At 44.3% G+C, this 26143-nt stretch overlaps 1 protein-coding gene across 3 annotated transcripts in view; it reads right to left on the bottom strand.

Moving 5' to 3' along the window:
- Positions 1-26143, bottom strand: part of Iqcg (IQ motif containing G) — a 37429-nt gene continuing 11286 nt past the window's right edge. For 2 of the 3 annotated variants that reach the window (XM_038345862.1, XM_038345863.1), the window contains 7 exons: positions 25894-26045; positions 23430-23558; positions 15497-15578; positions 9367-9528; positions 8091-8165; positions 2407-2508; positions 1-464 (listed from right to left, as the gene is read on the bottom strand). In XM_038345862.1, coding sequence (XP_038201790.1) covers positions 336-464; positions 2407-2508; positions 8091-8165; positions 9367-9528; positions 15497-15578; positions 23430-23558; positions 25894-26045 — 831 coding nt within the window. In that variant the 3' untranslated portion in view covers positions 1-335. Of the gene's footprint in view, positions 465-2406; positions 2509-2776; positions 2909-8090; positions 8166-9366; positions 9529-15496; positions 15579-23429; positions 23559-25893; positions 26046-26143 lie in introns of all 3 variants that reach the window. The other variant, XM_038345864.1, reaches the window with a different exon arrangement.

Below are 26143 nucleotides of genomic sequence, written 5' to 3'. Positions count from 1 at the left end.
ACATATTTTGCTAGCAGATAACCTTGATAATTCTCCCTGAATATTGGCATAAAATCAGAATAAAATATTACACCAGACTTTTTAGTGCACCGCTATAAGCCTATGATCTGTTTTCTCATGAGAAAGAATGTCCACAAAGCTGCTCAACACTTCTTTCCCCAAAGTGCACAGTCTGAAGAGGCCCCACAGCCATGTTACACCCCCATTCGGGGTTTGAAAACTAGGGTAATGGGCCTAGTGAAATCCGTAGGCCTCCTGGATGGCAAGCCACAGGTGAGTGTTGTGACGGCACCTGTGTGTCCCTGGAGACCAGATGGAAGAACAGCAGATGCTCGTCACTTCTTGCCTCTCCGTTTTTCCTTCTCCTTGCCTTTGGAATCTTTGCTGTCATCTTTCTCTTTCTTGGGCATTTTGAAACCGCCAATTTCCTTCCGGACCACTGTTCCTCGCCACCAGGCCTGGAGCTGGAGGAGAGAAGGAAGGCAGTGCATCTCAGTGAGCCCAGCAGCACTATGACCCTTCTCCACAGAGAACCAACAGCCGCGCCTGTTTAAGGACATCTCTGAGGCATGGCAGTGCCAGGCTGATGTCACTATGGCTACCCTGTTGCTCCTGGCTGAGTGGAAATGCAGTGTGCTAGGCCGTGTTGGCACCTTTGGTAACGCAGCCTACCTTGCAGCCATTGGCTGGAAAGGGAATGAATGTCTCTTACCTGCACTCAGGGACACACTGAGAAGTCAGTCTCAGTGCTTAATAAGGTGTCACATATCTTTAGGGAGCAGCTAAAAGTCCCCTTGAATGTCTTTGTCAGTGTGGTGCAACTGTTCTGAACAATCTAGATTATAAAATCAGATTAGCCTTGCCTACTGAGAGCACATGAATCCACTAATGAGAACAAAGCAGTCTTTGCTTAGTTCTTCACTATACATTGAATCTTAACAAATGGAAGACATACAAGCCTGACCAACATTTACTGATTATACATCAGCTTCTCCTAATAGGAAGACCAAGAACGAGTTTGGATACCTGGGTCCTGGAAGTATTACTTCTTCATTGTTTTTATTGAGCTATGTTTTTCTCTGCTCCCCTCCCTTCTTTTCCTCCCCTCCCCCCTTCTACCCTTCCCATGCTCCCAGTTTACTCAGGAGATCTTTTTCCCATGTAGATTAGATCCACATATCTATATATGTGTGTGTGTGTGTGTGTGTGTGTGTGTGTGTGTGGATTAGATCCATATATATATGTGTGTGTGTATGTATGTATATATATATATATATATCTTAGGGTCCTCTTTGTTGTCTGGGTTTTCTGGGGTTGTGAATTATAGGCTGGTTTTTCTTTGCTTTATGTCTAAAAGCCACTTATGAGTGAGTACATATTATATTTGTCTCTGGAAGTACTTTAAAGTTCTTATTTTGGACTTGTGGTCGTGGCTTAGTGATAAGATGCTTCAAGGCCCTGGGCTTGATACCTAGTACCACAGACAGAACAGAACACAGCCCTGTGTGGTAGTGCACGCCTGTAGTTCCAGCACTTGAGTGGTGAGGTTCACAGCCAGCCTGAGCTACACAGGCAGAACTTGCTTCTTATTCTACATCTCAGGTTCACTCCCCCCAGGACCCCTGAAGGTCCAAACAACGTTTTTCAAGCCATCTTTGCATTACAGTTTTAGCTTTAAACATTTTTCCAGGGGCTGAAGAGATGGCCCAGCGGTTAAGAGCTTTACTGCTCTTGCAGATTACGAGTTAGTTTCCCAATACCCACATCTGGAAATTCGCAACCACCTGTAACTCCAGCTCCAAGGAATCTGATGCCCCCCTGGGCCTCTCTGGGTACCTGCAATCATGTGCACATACCCACATACAGACATTACATATTTAAAAGTAAAAATGAATCTTAAAACTTTTCCAGAATCTGGACCTGTTCATGTTGTCATTGCTAATTGCAAGTTCACATAGAACTTTAATGAGACATTTGCTGTCTCAGCCAGGCTTGAGTCTTCACATCTGTAATCTCCAATGCTGAGGGAGAAGGAGCACTGCAGGCCACATACATAGTCCCAGTCGGTTCTCAAAAGAATATTAAGCTAAAGGAGGTTTTAAATGTGTTTTTTCTAATTTGCATTGTCCCTTTCGCCTTCTGGGCTTTTGTTTGTTTTAAAGCAACTTGTATTGGACAGCAGGGTGTGGAGCAGGGCACAGCATTCCAGAGCATCCTCCCTATATCTGAGTCCCCGCCTCAGATTGTTATGGCTGGAAATAGGCTTTGCTTCCATTGATCTCCTCTCCCCAGATTGGGAGCCAGGTTTGCTCTTGTCTGTCTCAGCACCATGAACTGTATGTACGCCATCCCTGTGCTGCAGAGCTGCAGTGTTGCCGTGCCGGCCCGCCTGCCAGTGCATCCTACCTTCACGATGCTCTTCAGCTCCAGGTCGTCCTGCTCCAGCTTCTTCCTGGTCTTCTCCTTCTCCATCCTGTCCTCAATGATGACCTGTTCATACTCCCGGATCTGCACAAGGACAGAGCACAGTTGCCACAGCTCAACCAGCCCTGCTCACCAGGAATCCCAGAATTCCCAGGACACCGGCAGGGACTGCCGCGGTCCAAGGCCAGTAGCAAGTGTATGGTATGACTCAAAAAAAAAAAAAATCCTGCCATTGTCATCATCATCATCAAAGAATCCCGTGGGTTTACAGTCACACCTCTACTTCTGGCCAAAGGCTTCCCCAGTGAGCTTAGTTCCCACTCATTCCCCAGGGCTCCCTACCCCCTCTTACTGTCTTTGCAAGGTCTTGAAGGTGTGATAGGTCGGTGGCCTTGGCAGCCTTGAGAGCATTCAACTCATTCTGTTTTGCTTCGGTGTCTTTATCAAATTTCTCCATCCAGAACTCTAGCTTCTCCTCAAGTTTCTACTTGGAAAGAATATTAAAACATGGCTTCTGAGCCGGGCGGTGGTGGTGCACGCCTTTAACCCCAGCACTCGGGAGGCAGAGGCAGGCGGATCTCTGTGAGTTCGAGGCCAGCCTGGTCTACATGAGCTAGCTCCAGGACAGGCTCCAAAGCTACAGAAATGCTGCCTTGAAACCCCCCCCCCCAAAAAAAAAAAAAAAAAAACATGGCTTCCACCACACATAAAATAACAAGACCGTGTGATTCAGCTACACCAAGAACAAACTTTCCTAGGGAGATCCAGTCAGAACAGACTTGGTGAGGGCGTGGGGGGGGGGGGTTGCTGGCATGATGGCTATATCAAACTATACACTCCATGTTTGTGTGCTTTCCTGTGTGTAAGCAGCTCAGTTTCTAAGTAGGAGGAGCTGTGCCTATGAGCTCACAGCATGTGACACATGCATAGGACCTGTGGAACTCAAGCCAGTCAGAATCCCAGGAGAGAGTGGAGGTGGCCGCTCAAGTCAGTCAGAATCCCGGGACAGAGTGGAGGTGGCCGCTCAAGTCAGTCAGAATCCCAGGACAGAGTGGAGGTGGCCGCTCAAGTCAGTCAGAATCCCGGGACAGAGTGGAGGTGGGCAAAAAGTTCCACCCTAGCTTGGAAACCAATGGAAGTTGATAGCTTTTGGGAGAGACAGAGTCCGTCTTTTGAGGGTGTGGCCCTGGTAGTCACCACACATCCAAGAGTATAACGGGCAGAACAAATTGTGTCTGATGAGGTTTTTTTAGGACAGTTTAGGTGGGTAGGGAAGTAGGTAGGAGTTGGAGACATCCATATGGTCAAAATACATTTTATGAAATTATCAACTAATAAGATGAGACCATACATAAAATGACAAGAGACAGGAGGAAGAAGAGTTGGGGTATAGCTCAGGGTTGCTCTTTCCTTCCATGAGTAGTCTTGGGCTTGACCTCCAGCACTGCAAAACAAATGCTTGAACTTCCCAGAAGTGATCAATACTCAAGACCAAGAGAAGAGCGAGGAGGGGGAGCTTCAGTGTCGCAGTGGGGGAGGTGGCAGAGGAGTAGGTAGAAATTCTGAACAATAAGCTATGACATCAAGTCTTGTTTATTATCAACAACACTAAACATTGGTCAAAAGACTAAAATGTGCGCTGGGGATATGCCAAGATGGAGTGCTAGTCTAGTATGTATGTGCCCTGGGTTTGACAGCCAGCACCTATGATCAAAGAAGAAGCAGGAGGGCCAGAAGTTTAAGGCCGTCATTGGCTATGTAGCCTGTAGGGGAAGGGGAGTATTGAAAATTCTCAATGAAAACAGATATGAGTCTGAGATAACATGCCTAGCCAACCTAATTTTCAAAAATGAAAGATGAGATTCAGTCTTGAAAAGTTACTTGAAGATGGACTTATTGCAGGAGAAAATGAAAGAAGGTGCTGGAAACAGGCCCTCTGGAGAGCAGATGGCCTTTCTCCTGTGCTATCTCTTCAACTTTCTTATACATGCTAAGGTTCTACTTTCTTTCTCTTGGGTCTCGAATTAATCATTATCTATATTCTGTTGCTTCTATTAAAGCAAACCTTTTACTTAACCTCCCCCTTTCCAATGTTTATGCTGAGTGTCAGCACACTGGCACACAAAACCCGCTATGGTGCACTGTGCCGTAAGGGATTCAGCACTAGCTGAGAGAGCTAGGGGTCTGAAGAATTCAAGGAAACTGAGGCTGGAATCAGAGCTGGCAATCCACCTTCAATCTGTGCATCTTCCACTAGAACTGACGTCCCCTGAGGAACTTCGGGCACTGGGATTGCTGTCACTGAGAATCACACTTTACTGGGTTTTTGCTTGGGAACCTGTCCTGGGCCTTGAGAACAGACTAAGTTTGAGTAGTTCACAATCACCTGTAACTCCACCTCCAGGGGATCCATGTGGCAAATACACACACACACACACACACACATACAAATAAATGAATGGGCAAACTTTAATGAACACATTAAAGGAGAAAAATACACCATTTTGATGGATTAAAAAAAATAATACATCTCAGCCAGGCGTCGTGACACACACCTCACACCTTCAATCCCAGCGCTCATGAGGCAACTCTGAATTCTTTGAACTTGAGGCCAGCTTGGTCTACATAGTGAATTCCAGACCAGCCAGGGCTATATAATGAGATGCAGTTTCAAAAAAATTTAAAATTTAAAAATAAATTTGTAGTTACCTGTTTTTAAAAACAAAACAACTTTGACAACTGTGTCCACAGCAGTAAAATTTACACAGCAGTGCTCCACAGAGCCAGCCTCTCCATCGGTGTCAGCCGGCGGCTGGCCGCCTCTCAGCTCCAAGTGCTTTCTGCGAGGCCTACCCTCACTGGAAAGGTTTCTTTGGCCACCTAGCAAAATACTAATCTTTGTCAGCAGAGGACGCTCCCAGTGCTCTCCGGCTCTGGTTCCCTAGGCACACTCATTCCCAACACCTTAAACAATCACAGCGCTTACTTGCCATGTGCATTAAAACCAGGTAAGGCTAATTCCAAAAATTTAAAGGACTCAAGAGCAAATCTATAGTGCTTTCCTTTAACATATTAAAAGAGAATAAGATAATCTCTATCAATGGATACAGTCCATCTTATACAACTGATTGAAGGAGGAAGAGGAGAGAGAGGAAAGGCTCGAGGGAGGGAGGAGAAAGCAAAGCATTTAAGCCAGCCATTGTCCACACTCCTACAATCCCAGCACTCAGGAGGCTGAGGCAGGCTGAGGATCAAGAGTTGAGTTGGAGAACACCCTGGGCTATGTAGCAAGAATCATATCAAACAAAAGAAAAACCATCTACTCAAGTCTACGTTTCCTGTTAGCTTCCTGGCTTCAGGTCGCCCAGCAAGCACCTCTTACCATCCAGGAAGTCACAGCCACACTTTCTCCACTGAGGCCCAAATTTACCCCCCAACCCCAACCTCCCCACCCACCCTCGCCCAAGACAGGGTTTCTCCATGTTGCCCTGGCTGTCCTGGAACTCCCTCTGTAGACCAGGCTGGCCTCAAACTCACAGAGATCTGCCTGTCTCTGCCTCCAGAATGCTGGAATTAAAGGGGTGCTCCACCACCGCCTGGTAGTTTTTCTTCTTTGATCTAAAGTTTTCAATAGTAATTCAGTGCTGTAGGACAGCACACAGTTGAAAAATGCCTAAAAGTAGGTGGCAGTTTTCTACTGGACATTTAGGTTGCTTCCAAGTTCTGTGCATCACGTCGCTCCACATGCTTGGACCTTCTTCAGGGCATGGTTATGTGGAAAGATGCCTTCAACTCTGTACATTGCCCTGGATTTCTCAGGACATCCCAGGTTAGATCTGGGCTTCTGTCGGCATATTTGGGTTTTCAAGATAATTTTATAGGCTGGAAATGCTTATATTTCTGTCTCAGAGCTGGCTCTGTAGCTAGAGTGATGCTGACTAGCACTAAAGATACTGGGTCCCACTCACCTCCTCTCCTTCTCACCTCCCCTCACCCCTCCCTTTCTGCCCTTGTTCATTTCTTCCCTGTTTGTTCTTTTTTTTTTTTGTAAGACACGATTCATGTAGCCCAGGTTAGCCTCAAACTCTTGATCCTTCTGTCTCTCTCTCCTGAGTGCTAAGATAATAAATGTGAGTAACTATGCCTGACTTGGGGCATTGTTATTATTATTATAATCATCATTATTATTAGAGACCCTGGCTTGAGGCATTGTTATTATTATTATAATCATCATCATTATTATTAGAGACCCTGACTTGGGTATTATTGTTATTATTATCATCATCATCATTATTATTAGAGACCCTGGCTTGGGCATTATTGTCATTATCATCATCATCATCATCATCATCAGAGACAGGGTCTCACTGTGTAGCCCTGACTGGCCTGGAATGCATAGTCTACCTGCCTCTGTCACTTGAGTGTGTGAGATGAAATGCATGCACTACCACTATGGTGTATGGTTTCTTTTATTTTTGACTTTAATGGTGTCTTGGACAGACTTACACATAAATAGACAACTCTGCCAAGTTCTCTTATGCAACTTAGGGTGTTTACTGAGAAGAACGGGACAACTGAATCTGGACTTTTACATGATTGGTTAGGTAAAACTGAACCCCTCTTTTTGAGGCTTTCTTACTGGTGGAAAATACCTTGTTCTCTCTGTGTCTGAGAAGAATGGGACACACTTGTGTGCACACACACACAAAATCAGTGCTGAAAAGAGAACCACCCTGGCATGACTACACACACAGCCTGCAGAACAGACGAGACACCGCCCGGGTTTTTCACTCATGGAAGATGATGGGGAAAGCATGAGTAACATGCATCCGGAATCCCAGCCCTGCAGTGCTTTCCTGCCCTGAGACGGACTGCTAAAAGTACCTGCAGCGACAGTCAGTAATGGCTGGAGCAGATCTGTGGCATACCCATTCAATGGGACATTTTATATTTTAAATTATTTTGCAAAGAGATTCTAAGAACATGAACAAAATGAAAATGCAACTGATAATTTAAAAGAAAACACCTCTCACATGATCATGGGTTTTTTTGTTTGTTTGTTTTGGGTTTTTTGTTTTATTTTTTTATTTTTATTTTTGTTTGTTTTGTTTTTCGAGACAGGGTTTCTCTGTAGCTTTTGGAGTCTGTCCTGGAACTAGCTCTTGTAGACCAGGCTGACCTCGAACTCACAGAGATCTACCTGCCTCTGCCTCCCAAGTGCTGGGATTAAAGGCCACCACCGCCCAGCTGAGCATGTTATTTTTATAATTTAAAAAATCAAGCTAGGCAGTGGTGATGCACATTTTTAATCCCAGCACTCACAGACTGGCCTCAAACTCACAGAGATCTGCCTGCCTCTGCCTTCTGAGTGCTGGGATTAACAATGTGTGCCACCACCTCGTGGAGTGGAATTTATTTACAAAGATCTCTTTATTTTATATGTACAGGTGTTTTACGTGCATGTACCATGTGCACCATGCACACCCAATGCCCTTGAATACCAGAAGAGAGCACTGAATGCCCTGGGCCTGGAGTTACAACTGTGAAATGGCATGTCGATGCCTGGAACTGAACCCAAGTCCTCTGCAAGAGCAGCCAGTGCTCTCAGCCGGTAAGCCATCTCTAATTTGATCCTAAATGAGGAAGCAAAGGTCCCGGAGACTCACCTGCTGCTCTTTCTTAAGGAACATTTCCATCTCCATGTGAACTCGGTTCTCCTCCTCAGTTTTCACCCTCAGTTTCTGTAATGCACCAAGCACAGGCTCTCTCCTCAGCGAGGCTGAGGTCACCATTCTCAGGGACCCCAGGAATGCCAAGGCTTCCCTACAGAGCTCCATGTGTATTCCACAAACACTGTATCCTTAGATATGCGCAAGGGTCCCCCCCCCCCCCGCCAAGAAGCCAAAACAACCCTGTCATCTAAAAAACATGCTTCAAGGGTGCAAGATTCTCAGCCCAGAGAAGGAAAGTACAAAATTCTAGATGGTCCACACCTGGAATCCCAGCTCTCTGGAGGCTGAGGCAGGCAGGTCCGGTTAAAGCCAGTCTTGCACTCCAAATGTGAGTCTGAGATCAGCCTGCCTGAACTACAGAAACCAATGTTGAAGAACAGAAGGCAGGGAGGAGGAGGAAGATGATGAGAAAATTAACAAAAAAGCAGAAGTTGGGAGGGAGGCTTTCCCAGCAGCTGTCTCCAGGTCATATAGAGAGCAGGAGGTGGAGCCTTTAGAATCTCTAATCACAAATATCTAGTCTTTCAAGCTTGACCTCGTGGGCTGTACTGGTCATGAAGGAAAAACTGAATGTTCCTCCTTCTCCTCTTTTATTGGCCGACGTATTATCAGGAATGACAGCTGGCTGAAGCAGGAGCTAGCTCAGCAGCTAAGAGTGCACACTGCTCATGTTTAGAGGACCTATGTTTGGTTCCTGCCACTCAGGTTGGGTGGCTCGAAACCACCTATGACTCCAGCTTCATGGGGCCCAATGCCTCTAACCTACTTGGGCACTTACCTACATATAATTTTAAAACATGGAACTGGAGGTACAGAAAGTTGTACCCCCCGATACACACATGGGTGCTGGGAACAGAACAAAGGTCTTCTTAAGTTTTTCTAGACAGGGTTTCTCTGTGTAGCCCTGGCTGTCCTGGAACTCACTCTGTAGACCAGGCTGGCCTTGAACACAGAGATCCGCCTGCCTCTGCCTCTCCAGTGCTGGGATTAAAGGTGTGTGCCACTGCCAGGCTAAGAAATGTGTGTACTCTTAACAGCTGATCTCTCTCCTGTCCAAGATAAATGATTTTTTTTAAGTGACAGCCCACTGGCATCATCAAGTCGTCTACCTGGATTTGTTGTTGTGCATTGATACTGGAAGGTGGACTCTGAATCTGGCATATGCTGTCACTGGGCTCCACCCCAGCTAGCCCAGTGTAGCACAGGTTACCTCAATCTCCTCCAGCAAGAGCTCCTCTGCTCTGTTACATTTCTTCTGGGTCTGGGTAATCTGCAGCTCAGCGTTTCTTTTCATATAAAGGTTCTCCATGTTGGTTTTGGCCTTCATCTCTTGTAGCTGGTCTTTGAGGTGAGCAATGTATTCATTCCCATTCTGCAGAGATGAGAGCACTGTGCTTATAAGGCAAGCCAAGCGGAGCCGGCTTTCTCCCAACACAAGGGAAATGTTCTCAGTCATCACAGTCTTCTGAAGGAAAATGAGTCTCTGCACCAGACTCCAGGCCAACCAGGCCCACGGAGAGAGAATGTGTCTCATCAAAAACACCTTAACCCCAGCACTCTGGAGGCCCAGGCAGGTGAGTTTCTATGCCTTTTAGGCCAACCCTGCTCACATGGCAGGTTCCAGACCAGCCAGAGCCACACACTGAGACCCTGCTCAGAAGAGGAAAAGAGGTGAAGCTTGCTACACCTATAATCCCTGCAGGAGTTCAAGGTCATCCTTAGCTACAGTTAGCTGCTCAAGGCCAACCAGGGCTATGGAAGACCCTGTCTCAAAAGAGGGCAGAGGGGCTGGAAGAAGGCTAAGTGGTCACTTGTCACCAAGCCCTATGATCTGAGTTTGATCCCTGGGACCCACATGGTAGAGGGAGAGAATTAACTCTCAAATTGTCCTCTGACCTCCACATATGCGCCCCACCCACGGGATAATAAGTGTGAGAGATGGAATGAAAGCTATCAAATTCAAACTGAGTAGGTCTCGCCAGTGTGGGAACACGGTCTGTGAATGAAGCTGTGTGAAGGTATGTCTGAGAGCATGTGACCTCTGTCCTCCGCAGCCCCTCCCAGGTATAGTAATATACGAGTGTGCTTGTTTCAGATTAACCATCTTTTGTTAGTTTATTTTTCTCTTTTATTTATTTAATATGTATAAAGTGTTCTGACTGCACATATGCCTGCAGGCCAGAAGAGGGCACAAGATCTCATTACAGATGGCTTCAAGCCACCATGTGGTTGCTGGAAACTGAACTCAGGACCTCTGGATGAGCAGTCAGTGCTTTTAAGCCCTGAACCATCTCTCCAGCCCGGTTAGTTTTTCAAGACAGGACTTCTCTGAGTAGCTCTGACTATTCTGAAACTTAGTCTGTAGACCAGGCTGGTCTCGAAGTCACAGAGATCCACCTGCCTCAACCTCCCAAGTGCCAGGATTAAAGGTGTGTGCCACCATACCCATCCAGAATACCTATCATTTTACCCACTATTCAGAATGGTGATTACAAACGCACTGTCCTGGTGACCTACACAGCCCAGACTCACGTGACCTTGCTTGTACTTCTGATTGTGTACAACTTGAACTCAAGTGAACTTTGCTCACATGACCTTGCTTAACCCTCAGAATGCACGCAGAATATAAATTGTCTGATGCCCTGAGTAAAGTTGGTCAGTGCACGAGACTTCAGTCCACCTCGTTTCTAGGCCCCACTCTCCTAAGTTCACACCACCAAACAGAGCAGTATCTTCTTTGGGTAGTCTGTCTTTAAAAACAGATTTGCCATTAGGACCTCGTTTTGGTAGAAAGAGCAGTGGTCAAAGGTGATCACAAGTCCTGATTTCCCACAGCCTAAACGGTTTTCTGAAATTGGCCAAGTTAGTTTAGGCCTAGGTTTCACCTTTCAAAAACGAGAATATTAGGGGGCTGGAGAGATGGCTCAGCAGTTAAGAGCATTGCCTGCTCTTTCAAAGGTCCTGAGTTCAATTCCCAACAACCACATGGCAGCTCACAACCATCTGTAATGAGATCTGGTGCCCTCTTCTGGCATTCAGGCAGATATTACATAATAAATTTTAAAAAAAGATAAACATTCAAATAATTTTTTTAAAAAAAGGAAAACAAAACAAAAAAAAAAAACCCGAGAATATTAGTACCTAGAGCGTGATGATAGTCATTCCCCAGTTCCCACTGGAGACTACTTCCAAGGCACCCCTCCTCCCAAGATACCGAAGCCTACGGATACTCTAATCCTCTACAATATCTATACAGATTCAGGTTTTTACAGGCTCACTCTGGTTGGTTGGTTGAGTTTGTGGACACAGAACCTGTACCTTGTAGGACAGGTGGACACTGAGGGTCCTGGTTTCCTTCTGTCTCTGTGAAACAAACACTGACCAAAAGCCGCTTTGGTGGGAAAGGTTTGGTTTGGCTTGCAGGTCACAGTCCATTATTGAGGGACGTCAGGAGCTGATGTAGAGGCTATGGCTTGCTCCCTCTACCTTGCTCAGCCTGCTTTCTTACAGAACCCAGAGCCGCCTGCCCAGGGGTGGCATCACCCACAGTGGGCTGGACACTATCAATCGCTAATCCAGAAAATGCTCCTCAGACAGACACACGGGCCAATGTGATGGCGATATCTCCTCAGCTGACCTCTCTTCCCAGGTGACTCTAGCCTGCGTCAAGCTCACACAAACTGGCCAGCGCAGTGAGTCACCGAACATGCAGGGAAACTCTAACAGTCACTAAGGCTTCACATTTGTTTGTGTGTTTGTTGGTTTGTTTTGTTTTTGTTTTTCAAGACGGACTTTCTCTATGTAACAGCCCTGGGTGTCCTAGAACTCACTCTGTAGACCAGGCTGGCCTAGAACTCACAGAGATCCACCTGCCTCTGCCACCATCACCCAGCATGTTTCATGATTTTAAGGTCTCAAAACTCATGGATTGAAAAGAAAATTCTTCAGTAGCAGACACCAAGCTAGGCAGCAGAGAACAGTGGAGACATAAACAGCCCAAGTCCCAGAGGGATCACTGTGTAGTGGGAAACTGTTGTGGGAGGGAAGGCTGTGTGGGCGCACCTAGCCTGTGTGGGGGAGAAGGCTGTGTGGGCGCACCTAGCCTGTGTGGGGGAGAAGGCTGTGTGGGTGCACCTAGCCTGTGTGGGGGAGAAGGCTGTGTGGGTGCACCTAACCTGTGTGGGGAAGAAAGCTGTGTGGGTGCACCTAACCTGTATGGGGGAGAAGGCTGTGTGGGCGCACCTAGCCTGTATGGGGGAGAAGGCTGTGTGGGTGCACCTAGCCTGTGTGGGAGAGAAGGCTGTGTGGGTGCACCTAACCTGTATGGGGGAGAAGGCTGTGTGGGCGCACCTAGCCTGTGTGGGAGAGAGGACAATAGGCTCGGGGAGACACAGTCAGGTGACCTCCACTAGCACTGTCTAAGAAGGATCCTCTGAGGAGCTTGTCTATCTGACACTTGAAAGACGAATAAGCCAATTCATATAAAATGAGGCCAAGAAATTTATAAATAAAAAGAAAAGGGTGAGGTTCATGCTAGAGTTTCCAGTCAGTGAAGACCTGGATATGTTCTAGAAATTCTAAAGACAATCTGTAACTCGGAATGAGCACAAGATAAGATGTGCCCATACCCTGGCTGTTTTATCAGATTTTCTAGAAGTCAGGACTGGAGAGACGGTAAAACGGTTAGGAGCACTTCCTGTTCTTCTAGGGGACCGGACTTTGGTTCCAGCACCCAGGCTGGGCAGCTTGCAACCATCTGTAACTCTAGCTCCAGGAATTTGATGTCCATCTTCTGGACTTCTTGAGCAACACACACACACACACACACACACACACACAGAGAGAGCATCCAGCAGCATACATGATGCACACACTCAGACATACATGTATATGCATGCACATGCAAACACATGTAGGCACTCAGACATACACATAATTTTACAAATCATTTTAAAAACCCTCTGGGAGGTTATGACAGAGGCCTGTGGCAACAGAAGGTTTGTATTATATCATGTAATATTATATTATGTAACTTTTTATAAATTCATATAACACTGGCTGTGTAAAAAAAAGGAAGCCTAAGACATCTGGTTTTAATGCTGTTGCCTTAGGCTTCTGAATACTCTAATTTCCTTCCTGTTTCTTATAAACATATTTTGCAAACATGTCTCGCACAAACATTTTAGTGACAGTATGGAACACTGAGAAAGATATAAAAACTAACTTTAGATGCTAAAAGCACAACTGAAGCATGCCAGCAATTGAACTGAAACACGGGTCCTTTTCAAAATCTTCCCACCAAGTAACACATGCCAGTCAAGGTACAACACACACCTGCAGACACAGCACACACCTACAGAGAGACAGCACACACCCATAGAGTCACACACACACATAGAAATGGGTTAATTTAAGATATAAGAGTCAGCCAGAAATACACTTAAGCTATTGGCCAAATAGTACTGCAAATAATATAGTTTCTGTGTGATTATTTTGGGTCGGAGCAGCCTGGAAACAAACAAGCAGCCTCCTCCAACACAGTCTTCCAAAAGCTTGCCTACTTTGGAGTACAAATTTGCCCAAACATCTGGACAGTGAAAAACTGACTGTCTTAGTTAGGGTTTCTATTGCTGGGAAGAGACACCGTGACCACAGCAACTCCTATAAAGGAAAACATTTGATTGAGGTGGCTTACAGTTGAGGCTCAGTCCATTATCATCATGGTGGGACATAGCAGGATGCAGGCAGACATGGTGCTGGAGAGGTAGCTGAGAGTTCTACATTTAACATAGACAACAGGAAGTGGTCTAAGACACTGGGTGTGTCTTGGGCACATATGAGACCTCAAAGTCTGCCTTCACATTGACACATTTCCTCCAACAAGGCCATACCTACTCCAATGAGGCCACACTTCCTAATAGTGCCACTCCCTCTGGGGACCATTTTCTTTCAAACCACCACACTGATGACAGATAGACTTTGTAACTTTGTTTTTCAGAAACAGGGTTTCTCTTTATATCCCTGGCTGTCCTGGAACTCATTCTATAGACCAGGGTGGCCTCCAACTCAGAGATCCACCTGCCTCTGCCTCCCAAGTGTGGGGGTTAAAGGTGTACACCACCACCACCCAGATGCTTTGTAACTTTCTAAATTGTTAAAACTTGTTGGGATGGAGAGATGACTCACAGTTAAGAGCACTGGCTGCTGGTCTAGAGGTCTTGAGTTCAATTCCCAGTAACCACATGGTGGCTCACAACCATCTGTAATAAGATCTGATGCCTTCTTCTGGCCTGCAGGCATACATGCAGGCAGAATACTATATACATAAGAAATAAATATTTTTAAAAACGGAAAAAAAAACTTAGTCACTGCCAGTGGAGGCGCATGCCTTTAATCCTCAGGAGGCAGAAGCAGGTGGATCTCTGTAAGGGAAGCCAGCCTGGTCTACAGAGCCTGTTTCAGGACAGTCAGACAGTTACACAGAAAAGCCCTGTCTCAAAAAAACAAAACAAAACAAAAATTAATAATTCTAACAGAGTTGTTTCTTTATTTATCACAAAAACCTTGTTTTGCAAACAGTTGCTAAAACTTGGAACCACATCTTTCTAGAAGGAAATTCCTATGGGATGAGGTCCCAGTGACTACAGAAGATCATCAGATCCAGTTTGTACTGGAAGTCCAATTGGAGCGATTAGCAAACATTGTCATCCCATACAGGGCAGTGTTGATGTCTCCCCATCTGGAGTCCTATGAGACACTGACTGAGAGGAGGTGTCCTCTAGGGAAGGAGTGGCAGGTATGCTTGGGTGGGACAGGGAAGGTGACAGCAGACCAGGTGCTCCGCCCGAGGTGCTGGTCCTCCGGAGTTCTGTTCCAGACACACTTGCACCTTTTCCTTTCTCTTCTCTCTTCCTCCTCTCTGGCCCTTTCCTTCCAGGATCTCACCATGTAGCCCAGGCTGGCCTGGAACTCAGATCGCTCTGCCTCTGCCTCCTGAATGTTGGGACTAAAGGTGTGCACTGGGCATCTTTCTCTCTCCTGTTAAGGGATCCCAGCAGAACAAGCAGTGGTGCCACACACCTTTAATCCCAGCACGTGGGAGGCAGAGGCAGGCACATCTCTGAGTTTGAGGCCAGTGTGGTCTACAAAGCGAGTACCAGGACAGCCAGAACTACACTGAGAAACCCTATCTCAAAAAAATTAATTAAATAATTAATTAATTAAAATAAATAGGCACACCCCAGCAGAAGCAAAGACCTTTCATAGCTAACTCTGCTATGGAAGATGACTCCCATGTAGTGGTCTTAGCTCAGTAGTTTGGTGTCATGGGTGAGTCTTACCTGTACTTGCATTTGACGCTCCTTTTTGACATCAATTAACTGTTTCTGAAGAGATTTTATCTTTCTTCTTCCTTTTTCCTCCCTAAAAGAAGTAAGAATGTTAAGAACAGGGCTTCTCAAACGTTAAGATCAGCTTGACATTAAAAAATCAGGCTCTTGTTGGGTGGTGGTGATGTATGCCCTTAAAAGCAGCACTCAAGAGGCAGAGGCAGGCAGATCTCTCAGTTTGAGGCCAGCCTGGTCTAGAAGGTGAGTCCCAGAACAGCCAGGGCTACACAAAGAACCCCATCTCAGACCCAAACAAACACAGTAGGTTCTTGGGCTGGAGACATGGCTCTAAGAGCAGAAGACCTGAGTTTGATTCCCAATATCCGTGCTGGGCAGCTCACAGCTACCTGTAGAACTCTAGTGGCATGGGACCCAAAACCCTCTTCAGGACTCTACAGACACCTATTCACAACACACACACACACACACACACACACACACCCCACATAATTTAAAAATAATGCAAATAAATCTTTAATCTTTAAAAACAAGTAAGTTCTTGGGTGCAGTGGGTAAAGACGCTTGCTGCCAAAAACTGACCACCTAAGTCAGAACCCAGAGCCTACATGATGGAAGGCACAAACTGAGTCCCACAGTTGTTCTCACTTCCACATATGCTCAGCAGCACACACTAATGCACATGCTTTACAAAAGCACTCAGTTGATAAATAAACAAAACATAACGATAAAAAATTGGGTTCTCAAGTCGGGATTGGTATTGCCCAGTTGTAATCTTAGCACTTGGTAGGTAGAGGCAGGAGGACAGGGAATTTAAGTCCAGTCTAGGCTACTGAGCAAGTTCAAGGACAGCCTAGGTAACATGAGACACTGCTTTAAAAAGCCAACAACAGCAAAAGTAATTAAAAGTCTAACAATAGTAGGTTAGCCAGGTGGTGGTAGCACACACCTTTAATCCCAGCACTTAGGAGGCAGAGGCGGGTGGGTCTCTGAGTTAGAGGCCTGCCTGGTCTACAGAGCAAGTTCCAGGACAGCCAGGGCTACAGAGAGAAACCCTGTCCCAAAAAAAAAAAAAAAAGTCTAAGGAGTGATGAGGACAAGCTAGTGGCTCCGCAGGTGAAGGTGCTTGCTGCCATGCCTGACACCCCACATCAGATCCCACAGATCCCACAGACCCCACAGGGAAGGGAAGAACTGCCACAAGCTGTCCTCTGACCTCCACGTGTGCACTGTAGATTGTGTGCACACATATGCACTCATGCATGCACACACAAACACAAACGCACAAATAAATTTTTGTGAAAAAGAAAAAGGATTGGGATAACCTTTGAATCCCTTCTCCTGCCATTATCCAAACATTGGTGCCAAAGACCCAGAAGGCTCTCCTGATGCGTGCGCACCTGTGCGGCTGCAGTCTGCTCCACACCTGCTCCACACACAACATATCCACTTTCTGCTCCATCAGTTGCTTTGCCTTCCATCCATCACCGACAATTGGTGAGTGAGCTCCCTCAGACAGCATAAATGCTTCCCCGAGAGTCTCTGGCAGACGTACCCGCCCCAGTTCCCTTGTGTGAGGCAGTGTCTCGTGGGAGTTTCGCCCTGGCCCTCGGACTGTGAAGGTGACAGCCCACTGCTTCACTCATGCCCTCTTTATTCTGTGCTCCATGGGTCCTTAGGACGCCTTGGACTTCAGGCTCTGGACCGCTCTCTACCTCTCTACGGGTACTGCCTCATCCATCTCCTAGCTCCCCTCGGGATGTCTTTTAAAGGCCCTCCTCCGACTTCCCCTTTCCAGTCGACTCCAGCCTCAATACGCCACTAAACAAGCAATCAGGGGAATATAAAAAGTTCCCTTCCCCTTATTTTTCTTTGCTCCAAGCCCTGTTTGTTTCTGTCTGGTCTCCCTGCCCACAATGTGTCAAAGTGGGAATCCCAGTCAGACCTGGGCGGGAATAGCGGGAGTAGGGGTGGGGGAGGGGTGGTGGCAAAGGTTTGGTCCTGCTGCTGTGTGATCAGCACACACCCGTCTCCCCTGCGGTGTCCGCTGATCTAAGCCTCCTAAGGTATGTATGGATCATTGTGAATTTGGTCCAAATTCAAGTGTTCAATTCCTCAGCTGGTGCTTCCCTCTAGCCTGCTGTGTCCTCCGTGGGGCTCTGACCCTTTCGGTCTGTGACACCCACATCTCCCTTCCACACCTATTAGAGGAAAATATGAGTAGAAAAGGTAAGATCACATGTAACACCACAAAGAGCAACACAATACCAGTAAAACCTAAACACCCTACAAAAGCAAGACCTGAACAACCAAATATGGATGAACCAAAAGAAAATGATCTAAAAAATAACCTCAAGAGAATATTTGAAATTCTTAAAGATGAAATGAGAAATTACCTCAAAGAAATAGAGGAAAAAACAAACACAAAACTGGAAGATATCAGCAAATCACTGAAAGAAAACCAAGAAAAAGAACTCAAACATATAAAAGAAACTATTCAGGACTTGAAAACTGAGATAGAAAAAATAAACAAAACACAAGCCGAAGGAATTATAGAAACAGAAATCATGAGAAAAAGATCAGGAACCAAAAATGCAAGCATGAACAACAGAATACAAGAAATGGAAGAGATAATCTCAAGCTCTGAAAATAGAGAAAATAAACTCATCAGTTAAAGAAAACATTAAATCTAACAAAGCTTAACCCAAAATATCCATGAAATATGGGACACCATGAAAAGACCAAATCTTAGAATAATAGGTATAGAAGAAGGAGAAGTTCAACTCAAGGGCACAGAAATTTTATTTAACAAAATCATAGAAGAAAACATTCCCTACCTAAAGAAAGATATGCCTATGAAGATACAAGAAGCTTACAGAACACCAAATAGACTGGATCCAAAAATAAAAGTCCTCTTGCCACATAATAATCAAAACACTAAACATACAGAGTAAATAAAGAATATTAAGAGCTGCAAAGGAAAAAGGCCAAGTAACATATAAAGGTAGACCTATCAGAATTACACCTGACTTCTCAGTGGAGCCAATGAAAGCCAGAAGGTCATGGTCAGGCATTATGCAGACATTAAGAGACCACGGATGCCAGCCCAGACAACTATACCCAGCAAAACTGTCGATCACCATAGAAGGACAAAACAAGCTATTTTATGACAAATCTAGATTTCACCAATACTTAGCCACAAACCCAGTCCTACACAAAATATTAGCAGGAAAACTCCAACCCAAGGAAGATGGCTACACCAACAAAAACAAAGACAATTGATGATCTCATTACAGCAAATCCTGAAGGAAAAAAATGCACAAATTAACACCACCAACAATGAAAACTAAATTGACAGGAGATAGCAGTCACTGGTCATTAATATCCCTTAATGTAAATGGACTCAACTCACCCATAAAAAGGCACAGGCTAAGAGATTGGATACAAAAACAGAATCCATCCCTCTTCTACATACAAAAAATACATCTCAAAACTCAAAGACAGACATCGTCTCAGAGTAAATGGTTGGGAAAAATATACCAATCAAATGGACCTAAGAAACAAGCAGGTGTAGCTACCCTAATATCTAACAAAATAGACTTCAAGCTAAAATCAGTCAAAAGAGAAAAAGAAGGTCATTTCATATTAGTCACAGGAAAAATCCATCAAGAGGAAATTTCAATACTGAGCATTTATGCCCCAAATACAAGGGCACCCTCATATGTCAAAGAAACACTTCTAAAGCTTACATCATATATTAAACCCCACACACTAATAGTGGGAGACTTCAACACGCCCCTCTCACCACTGGACAGGTCAGTCAGACAAAAAATGAACAGAGAAAGAAGAGAACAGATGTTATGACTCAAATGGACTTAACAGACATCTATAGAATATTCTATCCAAACAGAAAAGAATATACCTTCTTCTCAGCACCTCATGGAACCTTCTCAAAAACTGACCACATCTTGGTAAAACAAACCTCAACAAATACAAAAAAAATTGGAATAACCCAATGTACCTTATCAGATCACCATGCTTTAAAACTAGAAGTCAGCCGGGCGGTGGTGGCGCACGCCTTTAATCCCAGCACTCGGGAGGCAGAGGCAGGCGGATCTCTGAGTTCGAGGCCAGCCTGGTCTACAAGAGCTAGCTCCAGGACAAGCTCTAGAAACTACAGGGAAACCCTGTCTCGAAAAAACAAAAAAACAAAAAAACAAAAAAAAAAAAAAACCAAAAAAAAAAAAAAAAACTAGAAGTCAACAGCAATACTAATCCCAGAAAACCCACAAACACATGGAAATTAAACAATGCTCACCTGAATCATCAATAGGCCAAGGAAGAAATAAAGGGGGAAATTAAAGACTTCCTAAAATTCAATGAAAATGACCACACGACATACCCAAATTTATGGGACACAATGAAAGTGTTGTTAAATGTTAAGAGGCAAGTTCATAGCACTAAATGCCTACATAAAGAAGCTGGAAAAATCCTACACTAGTGAATTAACAGAACATTTGAAAACTTTAGAACAAAAAGAAGCAAACTCACCTAAGAGAACTAGACAGCAGGAAATAATCAAATTGAGAGCTGAAATCAACAAAATAGAAACAAAAAAATACAAAGAATCAATGAGACAAAGAGTTGGTTCTTCGAGTAAATCAACAAAACAGACAAACTTTTATCCAAACTAACCAAAAGGCAGAGAGAGAATATCCAAATTAACAAAATCAGAAATGAGAAGGGGGACATAACAACAGACACGGAGGACATACAGAGGATCATCAGGTCATATTTTGAAAACCTGTACTGCACAAAATTGGAAAACTTAAAGGAAATGGACAACTTTCTGGATAAATATCACTTACCAAAATTAAATCAAGACCAGATAAGCAAATTAAACAGACATATAACTGCTAAAGAAATAGAAACCATCATCAAAAGTCTCCCAACCAAAAACAGCCCAGGACCAGATGGTTTCAGTTCAGAATTCTATAAGACTTTCAAAGAAGAACTAATACCAATACTCCTCAAATTATTCCACACAATAGAAACAGAGGGAACATTGCCAAACACTTTTTATGAGGCTACAACTACCCTGATACCCAAACCACAGAAAAACAATACTAAGAAAGAGAATAACAGACCAATCTCACTCATGAACATTGATGCAAAAATACTAAATAAAATACTAACAAATCGAATCCAAGAACACATCAGAACCATTATCCACCATGACCAACTCGGCTTCATCCCACAGATGCAGGGATGGTTCAACATACGAAAATCTGTCAACTTAATCCACCATATAAACAAGCTGAAAAATAAAAACCACATGATCATCTCATTAGATGCCAAAAAAGCATTTGACAAAATACAACATCCCTTCATGATAAAGGTCTTGGAGAAAGCAGGGATACAAGGAACATACCTAAACATACTTAAGGCAATATACAGCAAGCCAACAGCCAACATCAAATTAAATAGAGAAACTCCCAGCGATACCACTGAAATCAGGAACAAGACAAGGTTGTCCACTCTCTTCTCCATATCTATTCATTATAGTTCTTGAGGTCCAGTAAAACACCAAAGGGAGATCAAGGGGATACAAACTGGAAAAGAAGACGTCAACTCTCACTGTTTGCTTATGATATGATAGTTTACATTAGCGACCACAAAAATTCTACCAAGGAACTTCTACAACTCATAAACACTTTCAGCAATATAGCAGAATACAAGATTAACTCAAAATCAGTAGCCCTCCTGTGCACAGATGATAAAAGGGCTGGGGATTCTTCCAGAGAATCAACACCCTTCACAGTAGCCACAAATAGCATAAAATATCTCGGAGTAACTCTGACCAAACAAGTGGAAGACTTGTATGACAAGAACTTTAAATCTCTGAAGAAAGAAATTGAAGACAACACCAGAAAATGGAAATACCTCCCATGCTCTTGGGTAGGGAGAATATAGCAAAAATGCAATCTTACCAAAAGCAATCTACAGATTCAATGCAATGCCCATCAAAATCCCAGCAAAATTATTCAAAGACCTTGAAAGAACGGTACTCAACTTCATTTGGAAAAGCAAAAAACCCAGGATAGCCAAAACAATCCTTTGCAATAAAAGAACTTCTAGAGGCATCACAATCCCTGACTTCAAACTCTACTACAGAGCTACAGTACTGAAAACAGCCTGGTACTGGCATAAGAACAGACAGGAGGACCAATGGAACTGAATAGAAGACCCAGATATCAATCCACACATCTTCGAACACCTGATCTTTGATAAAGAAACAAAAAATATCAAATGGAAAAAAGAAAGCATATTTAACAAGTGGTGCTGGCATAACTAGATATCAACATGTAGAAAAATGAAAATAGACCCATATCTATCTCCATGCACAAAAGTCAAGTCCAAATGGATCAAAGACCTCAACATAAAGCCAACCACACTGAATCTTATAGAATAGAAATTGGGAAGTACACTTGAACACATTGGCACAGGGAACCACTTCTTAAATATAACCCCAGCAGCACAGACACTGAGAGAAACAATTAATAAATGGGACCTCCTGAAACTGAAAAGCTTCTGTAAAGCAAAGGACACTGTCAACAAGACAAAATGACAGCCTACAGAATGGGAAAAGATCTTTACTAACCCCACATCAGACAGAGGTCTGATCTCCAAATTATACAAAGAACTCAAGAAATTGGACACCAAAAGATTACATAATCCAATAAAAAATGGAGTACAGACCTAAACAGAGAACTCTCAACAGAAGAATGTAAAATGGCTGAAAGACACTTAAGGAAATGTTCAACATCCTTAGTCATCAGAGAAATAAATGCAAATCCAAACAACTCTGAGATTCCATCTTACACCTGCAAGAATGGCCAAGATCAAAAACACTGATGACAATTTATTATAGAGAGGTTTTGGGGGAAAGGGAACACTTCTGCATTGCTGGAGGGAATGCAAGCTGGTACAACCCCTTTGGATGTCAGTGTGGCAATTTCTCAGAAAATTAGGAAACAACCTTCCTTAAGACCCAGTAATACCACTTTTGGGTTTATATCCAAAGGATGCTCAATCATGCCACAAGGACATGTGCTCAACTATGTTCATAGCAGTTTTGTTTGTCATAGCCAGAACCTGGAAACAACCTAAATGCCCCTCGATTGAAGAATGGATAAGAAAAATTGTGGTATATTTACACAATGGAGTACTACACAGTAGAAAAAAATAATGACAGCTTGAATTTTGCAGGAAAATGGATGGAGCTAGAAAACATTATTTTGAGTGAGGTAACCCAGAGACAGAAAGACAATTATCACATGTAATCACTCACAAGTGGTTTTTAAACATAAAGCAAAGAAAGTCAGCCTACAAACCACAATCCCAGAGAACTTAGACAAAAATGAGGACACTAAGAGAGACTTACATAAATCTAATCTACATGGGAAGTAGAAAGTAGAAAAAGGCAAGATCTCCTCAGTAAATTGGAAAGCATGGGGACCTTGGAGTAGGATCGAAGGGGGGAAGGGGAGAGCCAAGGAGGGGAGCAGAGAAAAATGTAGAGCTCATTAAATAGCAATAAAAAATAAAATATTTTATTTTTAAAAAAGAAAAAGGTGTAAAGCATACAAGGAAGACTCCCAGTGTCAACCTTAGGCCTATGTACATATGTACATGCACCCAAATACATACATGCATCCCCACACAAGCAAGCATGCGTACACACACATACACATACATGTAAGAAAAGAGATGTTGTAAAACAGACCAGGATGTTTAGCACATGCTTGTAGTCCCAGCTACTTTGCGGCAGTTGAAATTCCTAGGGTCTAAGAACTACCTAAATAGCATAGCGAGAAGAGATCTGAAAAGAGAATCCCAAAGCAGATAAATCCATCAGCACCCTGACCTGGTGATGACTTCATGGAAGTTCATTTTGCTATCTCTTTCTTCTCCCAAGGCGTCCAGGAGACTCTGGAATGACCCAGAGTCTTGCATCTCCTTCATGGCATTTGCAATCACGTCACTGAAATACTGCCTGCAAAGGGGGACAAACAAAGCTCATAAGACACTGTCCCACCCTCATAAGGAGATACAGAAGTACAGCAGCTAAAAGCTGGAAGGGGCTGGACCTGCTGGCTCACACCTGCAATCCTAACTGTTGGAAGGAGCACCACAGTCCAAGGCCATCTGGACCCCTAGACTACATAGCAGCTTCGGGACCAGCCTAGGCTACACAGACCTTGTCCCAGAACAGAACAGGGATTTGAGAGATGGCTCAATAGATACAGGGCTTGCTATACAAGTGACAAGACCAAAGTTCAGATCCCCAGAACCCATGTAAATACAGGGTGTGATGGTTGCCTGCTGGTAATTCCAGAATCTGGAAGGGGGAGAAGATGGGTCCCTCTGAGCAAGCGAGCTAGGTAGTCAGACATCTAGGTTTGATGAAGGCAGCCTCAGTGGAGAAGGTAGGGAAGTGAGTGGAGATAACAACATCAGTCTCAGGCGTGCATATGCACACGCACACGTGTACATGTACCCACACATGTCTACACATACAAACATGCTTATATATGTGCACGTCACACATCACAAAAGAAAACTAGAAAGTTGGCTTGTCCCTGTCACCGCCTTTCAGCCGTTTCTGCTGGTGGCCAGGGCCAGTGCTTGTGCAGCTTCTTGTTGCAGAGCGCAGGCAGCTCTTCCAGCAGAGACGCCTGACGGCCAAGTGCTCAGCCCTAAGTGGGCATCTCTGCCCCTTCTTCCCATCTTGGGGGGATATGAGAGCAGAGAAGGGGGTCAGTGTTGTGGGATGCTGGCCTCCAGCCGTGGCATGACCTTGGCACTCTGGAACTCTCAGCAGCTGGGACCTCAACATGAGGTCACAGAGTAGAGAAGACGAGGAGCTGGGCAGTGAAGTCTCATCTGAGGAGAGGGAAATATTTTCTTCCGTGGGATAGCCACTGGGGAGGTCCTCTCTCAGGTAATCACCCCTAATTAGACACAGGTCTCAGAAAGAAGAAAGGAAACCCATGAGAAGAGAACTGGGAGCTGGCTGGGAAGAGGAGGCGTGGGAGGGAGTCGAGAGCCAGTGGCGGGGACGAAAGTGAAGGAACTACACTTTACATGCATGGACGAAAGTGTCATAAGGAACCCTTATGCAAAATTAATCTATGCTAATAAATCCTTCTGTTAAAACAAGCATTCTGAGTTGCAGGTGCACACCTGTAATCCTGGCACTTGGAAGGTATAAGCAAGACAGTGTGCAGTTCAAGGTCACCTCAGCTGAGGTAAGGTTGTGGCCAGCCTGGGCTACACAACATTTTGGTTTTTTTTTTAAAAAAAAAAAAAAAAGGAAAGAAAAAGAAAGAAGAAAAGCAAACATTTGGTGGTTCCACACAGAATTATCATTTCATTATATACTTCTGCATTTAAGAAGTAACCCATAACTTTGAAAGTTTTTAATTATTAGTTTTCTTTCCTTTTTTTTTTTTTAAGAAAACCAAAAGCTAACTGGGCACAGTGGCACATGGCTTTAATCCCAGCATTAGGAAGGCAAAGACAGAATCTCTGTGAGTTCAAGGACAGCGCCAGAACAGTCAGAGCCTGTCTTGAAAAAATTAATAATAATAATAAAAGAAGGAAAAAAGTTTCTAGTATCATAAACTAGGAGAAGGAAAAAGATACTATTTAAAGTTATAAACTAAAATAGGATGTGGTGGTGCAGACTTACAGCCCAGCACTCAGGAGACAGAGCAAGAGCCCCAGAAGTTTGAGACCAGCCTGGTCTACACAGTGAGCTCAAACCACTTGGGACTAGAGACTCTGAGAAAGAAAGAACAGGAAGCGAGGAAGGAAAGGGAGGGAGGAGGGAAAAGAAAAAAAGAAAAGGGGGAAGAAAGAAAGGGGAGATGGGAAGAAAGGAAGAAACAAAGGTGCATTAACTTGTTCAGGATAATACGGCACCATGGGGTTTTTCTGTGTGGGGTGTTTTTGTTTGGTTGCTAGTTTTTTGTTCTGGTTTTTCAAGGCAGGGTTTCCCTGTGTAACAGCCCTGGCTGTCCTGGAACTCACTTTGTAGACCAGGATAGTCTTAAACTCAGAGATCCACCTGCCTCTGCCTCTGGAGTGCTGGGATTAAAGGGGTGCAGTACCATTGTCCAGCCATCTTTTTCTTTTTTTGAGACAGCGTTTCTCTGCATAGCCATGGCTGTCCTGGAACTCACTTTATAGAGCAGGCTGGCCATGTTTTAAACTGCACCACTCTACTTCAAGGGGACTGTCAGCTAAACCTATTATCAGTGGTCACTGAACACAATACAAACCACAGAAGCAGGCGCCCCCTTCCCAAATCTGTTCTCCCTTCTTACCTGTCATTCTGAATTTTCTTCAGTATCTCCAGAGTCATCATGGTCTGCCGTGTAGGTTTTTTAAAGATAGAATCCTGGCCTCGGTGTATGGTTTCTGACATCATGGATTTTTCTTTAGTTGCCAAAGGAGATGTTCTTTCATGGCTGGTTTTCTGAAAATGAATGTTAAAGATACTGTCTTCAGGACCGTAGAGATGGCTCAGTAGTTAAGAGTACTTGTTCTTGTGGCACCCACGTGGTGGCTCACAAC

The sequence above is a fragment of the Arvicola amphibius genome, chromosome 10 (genome assembly GCF_903992535.2).
Source record: "Arvicola amphibius chromosome 10, mArvAmp1.2, whole genome shotgun sequence".
Classification (NCBI taxonomy): domain Eukaryota; kingdom Metazoa; phylum Chordata; class Mammalia; order Rodentia; family Cricetidae; genus Arvicola; species Arvicola amphibius.
Note: the sequence above shows the minus strand (reverse complement) of the source record. Positions and strands in the feature narration are given on the sequence as shown.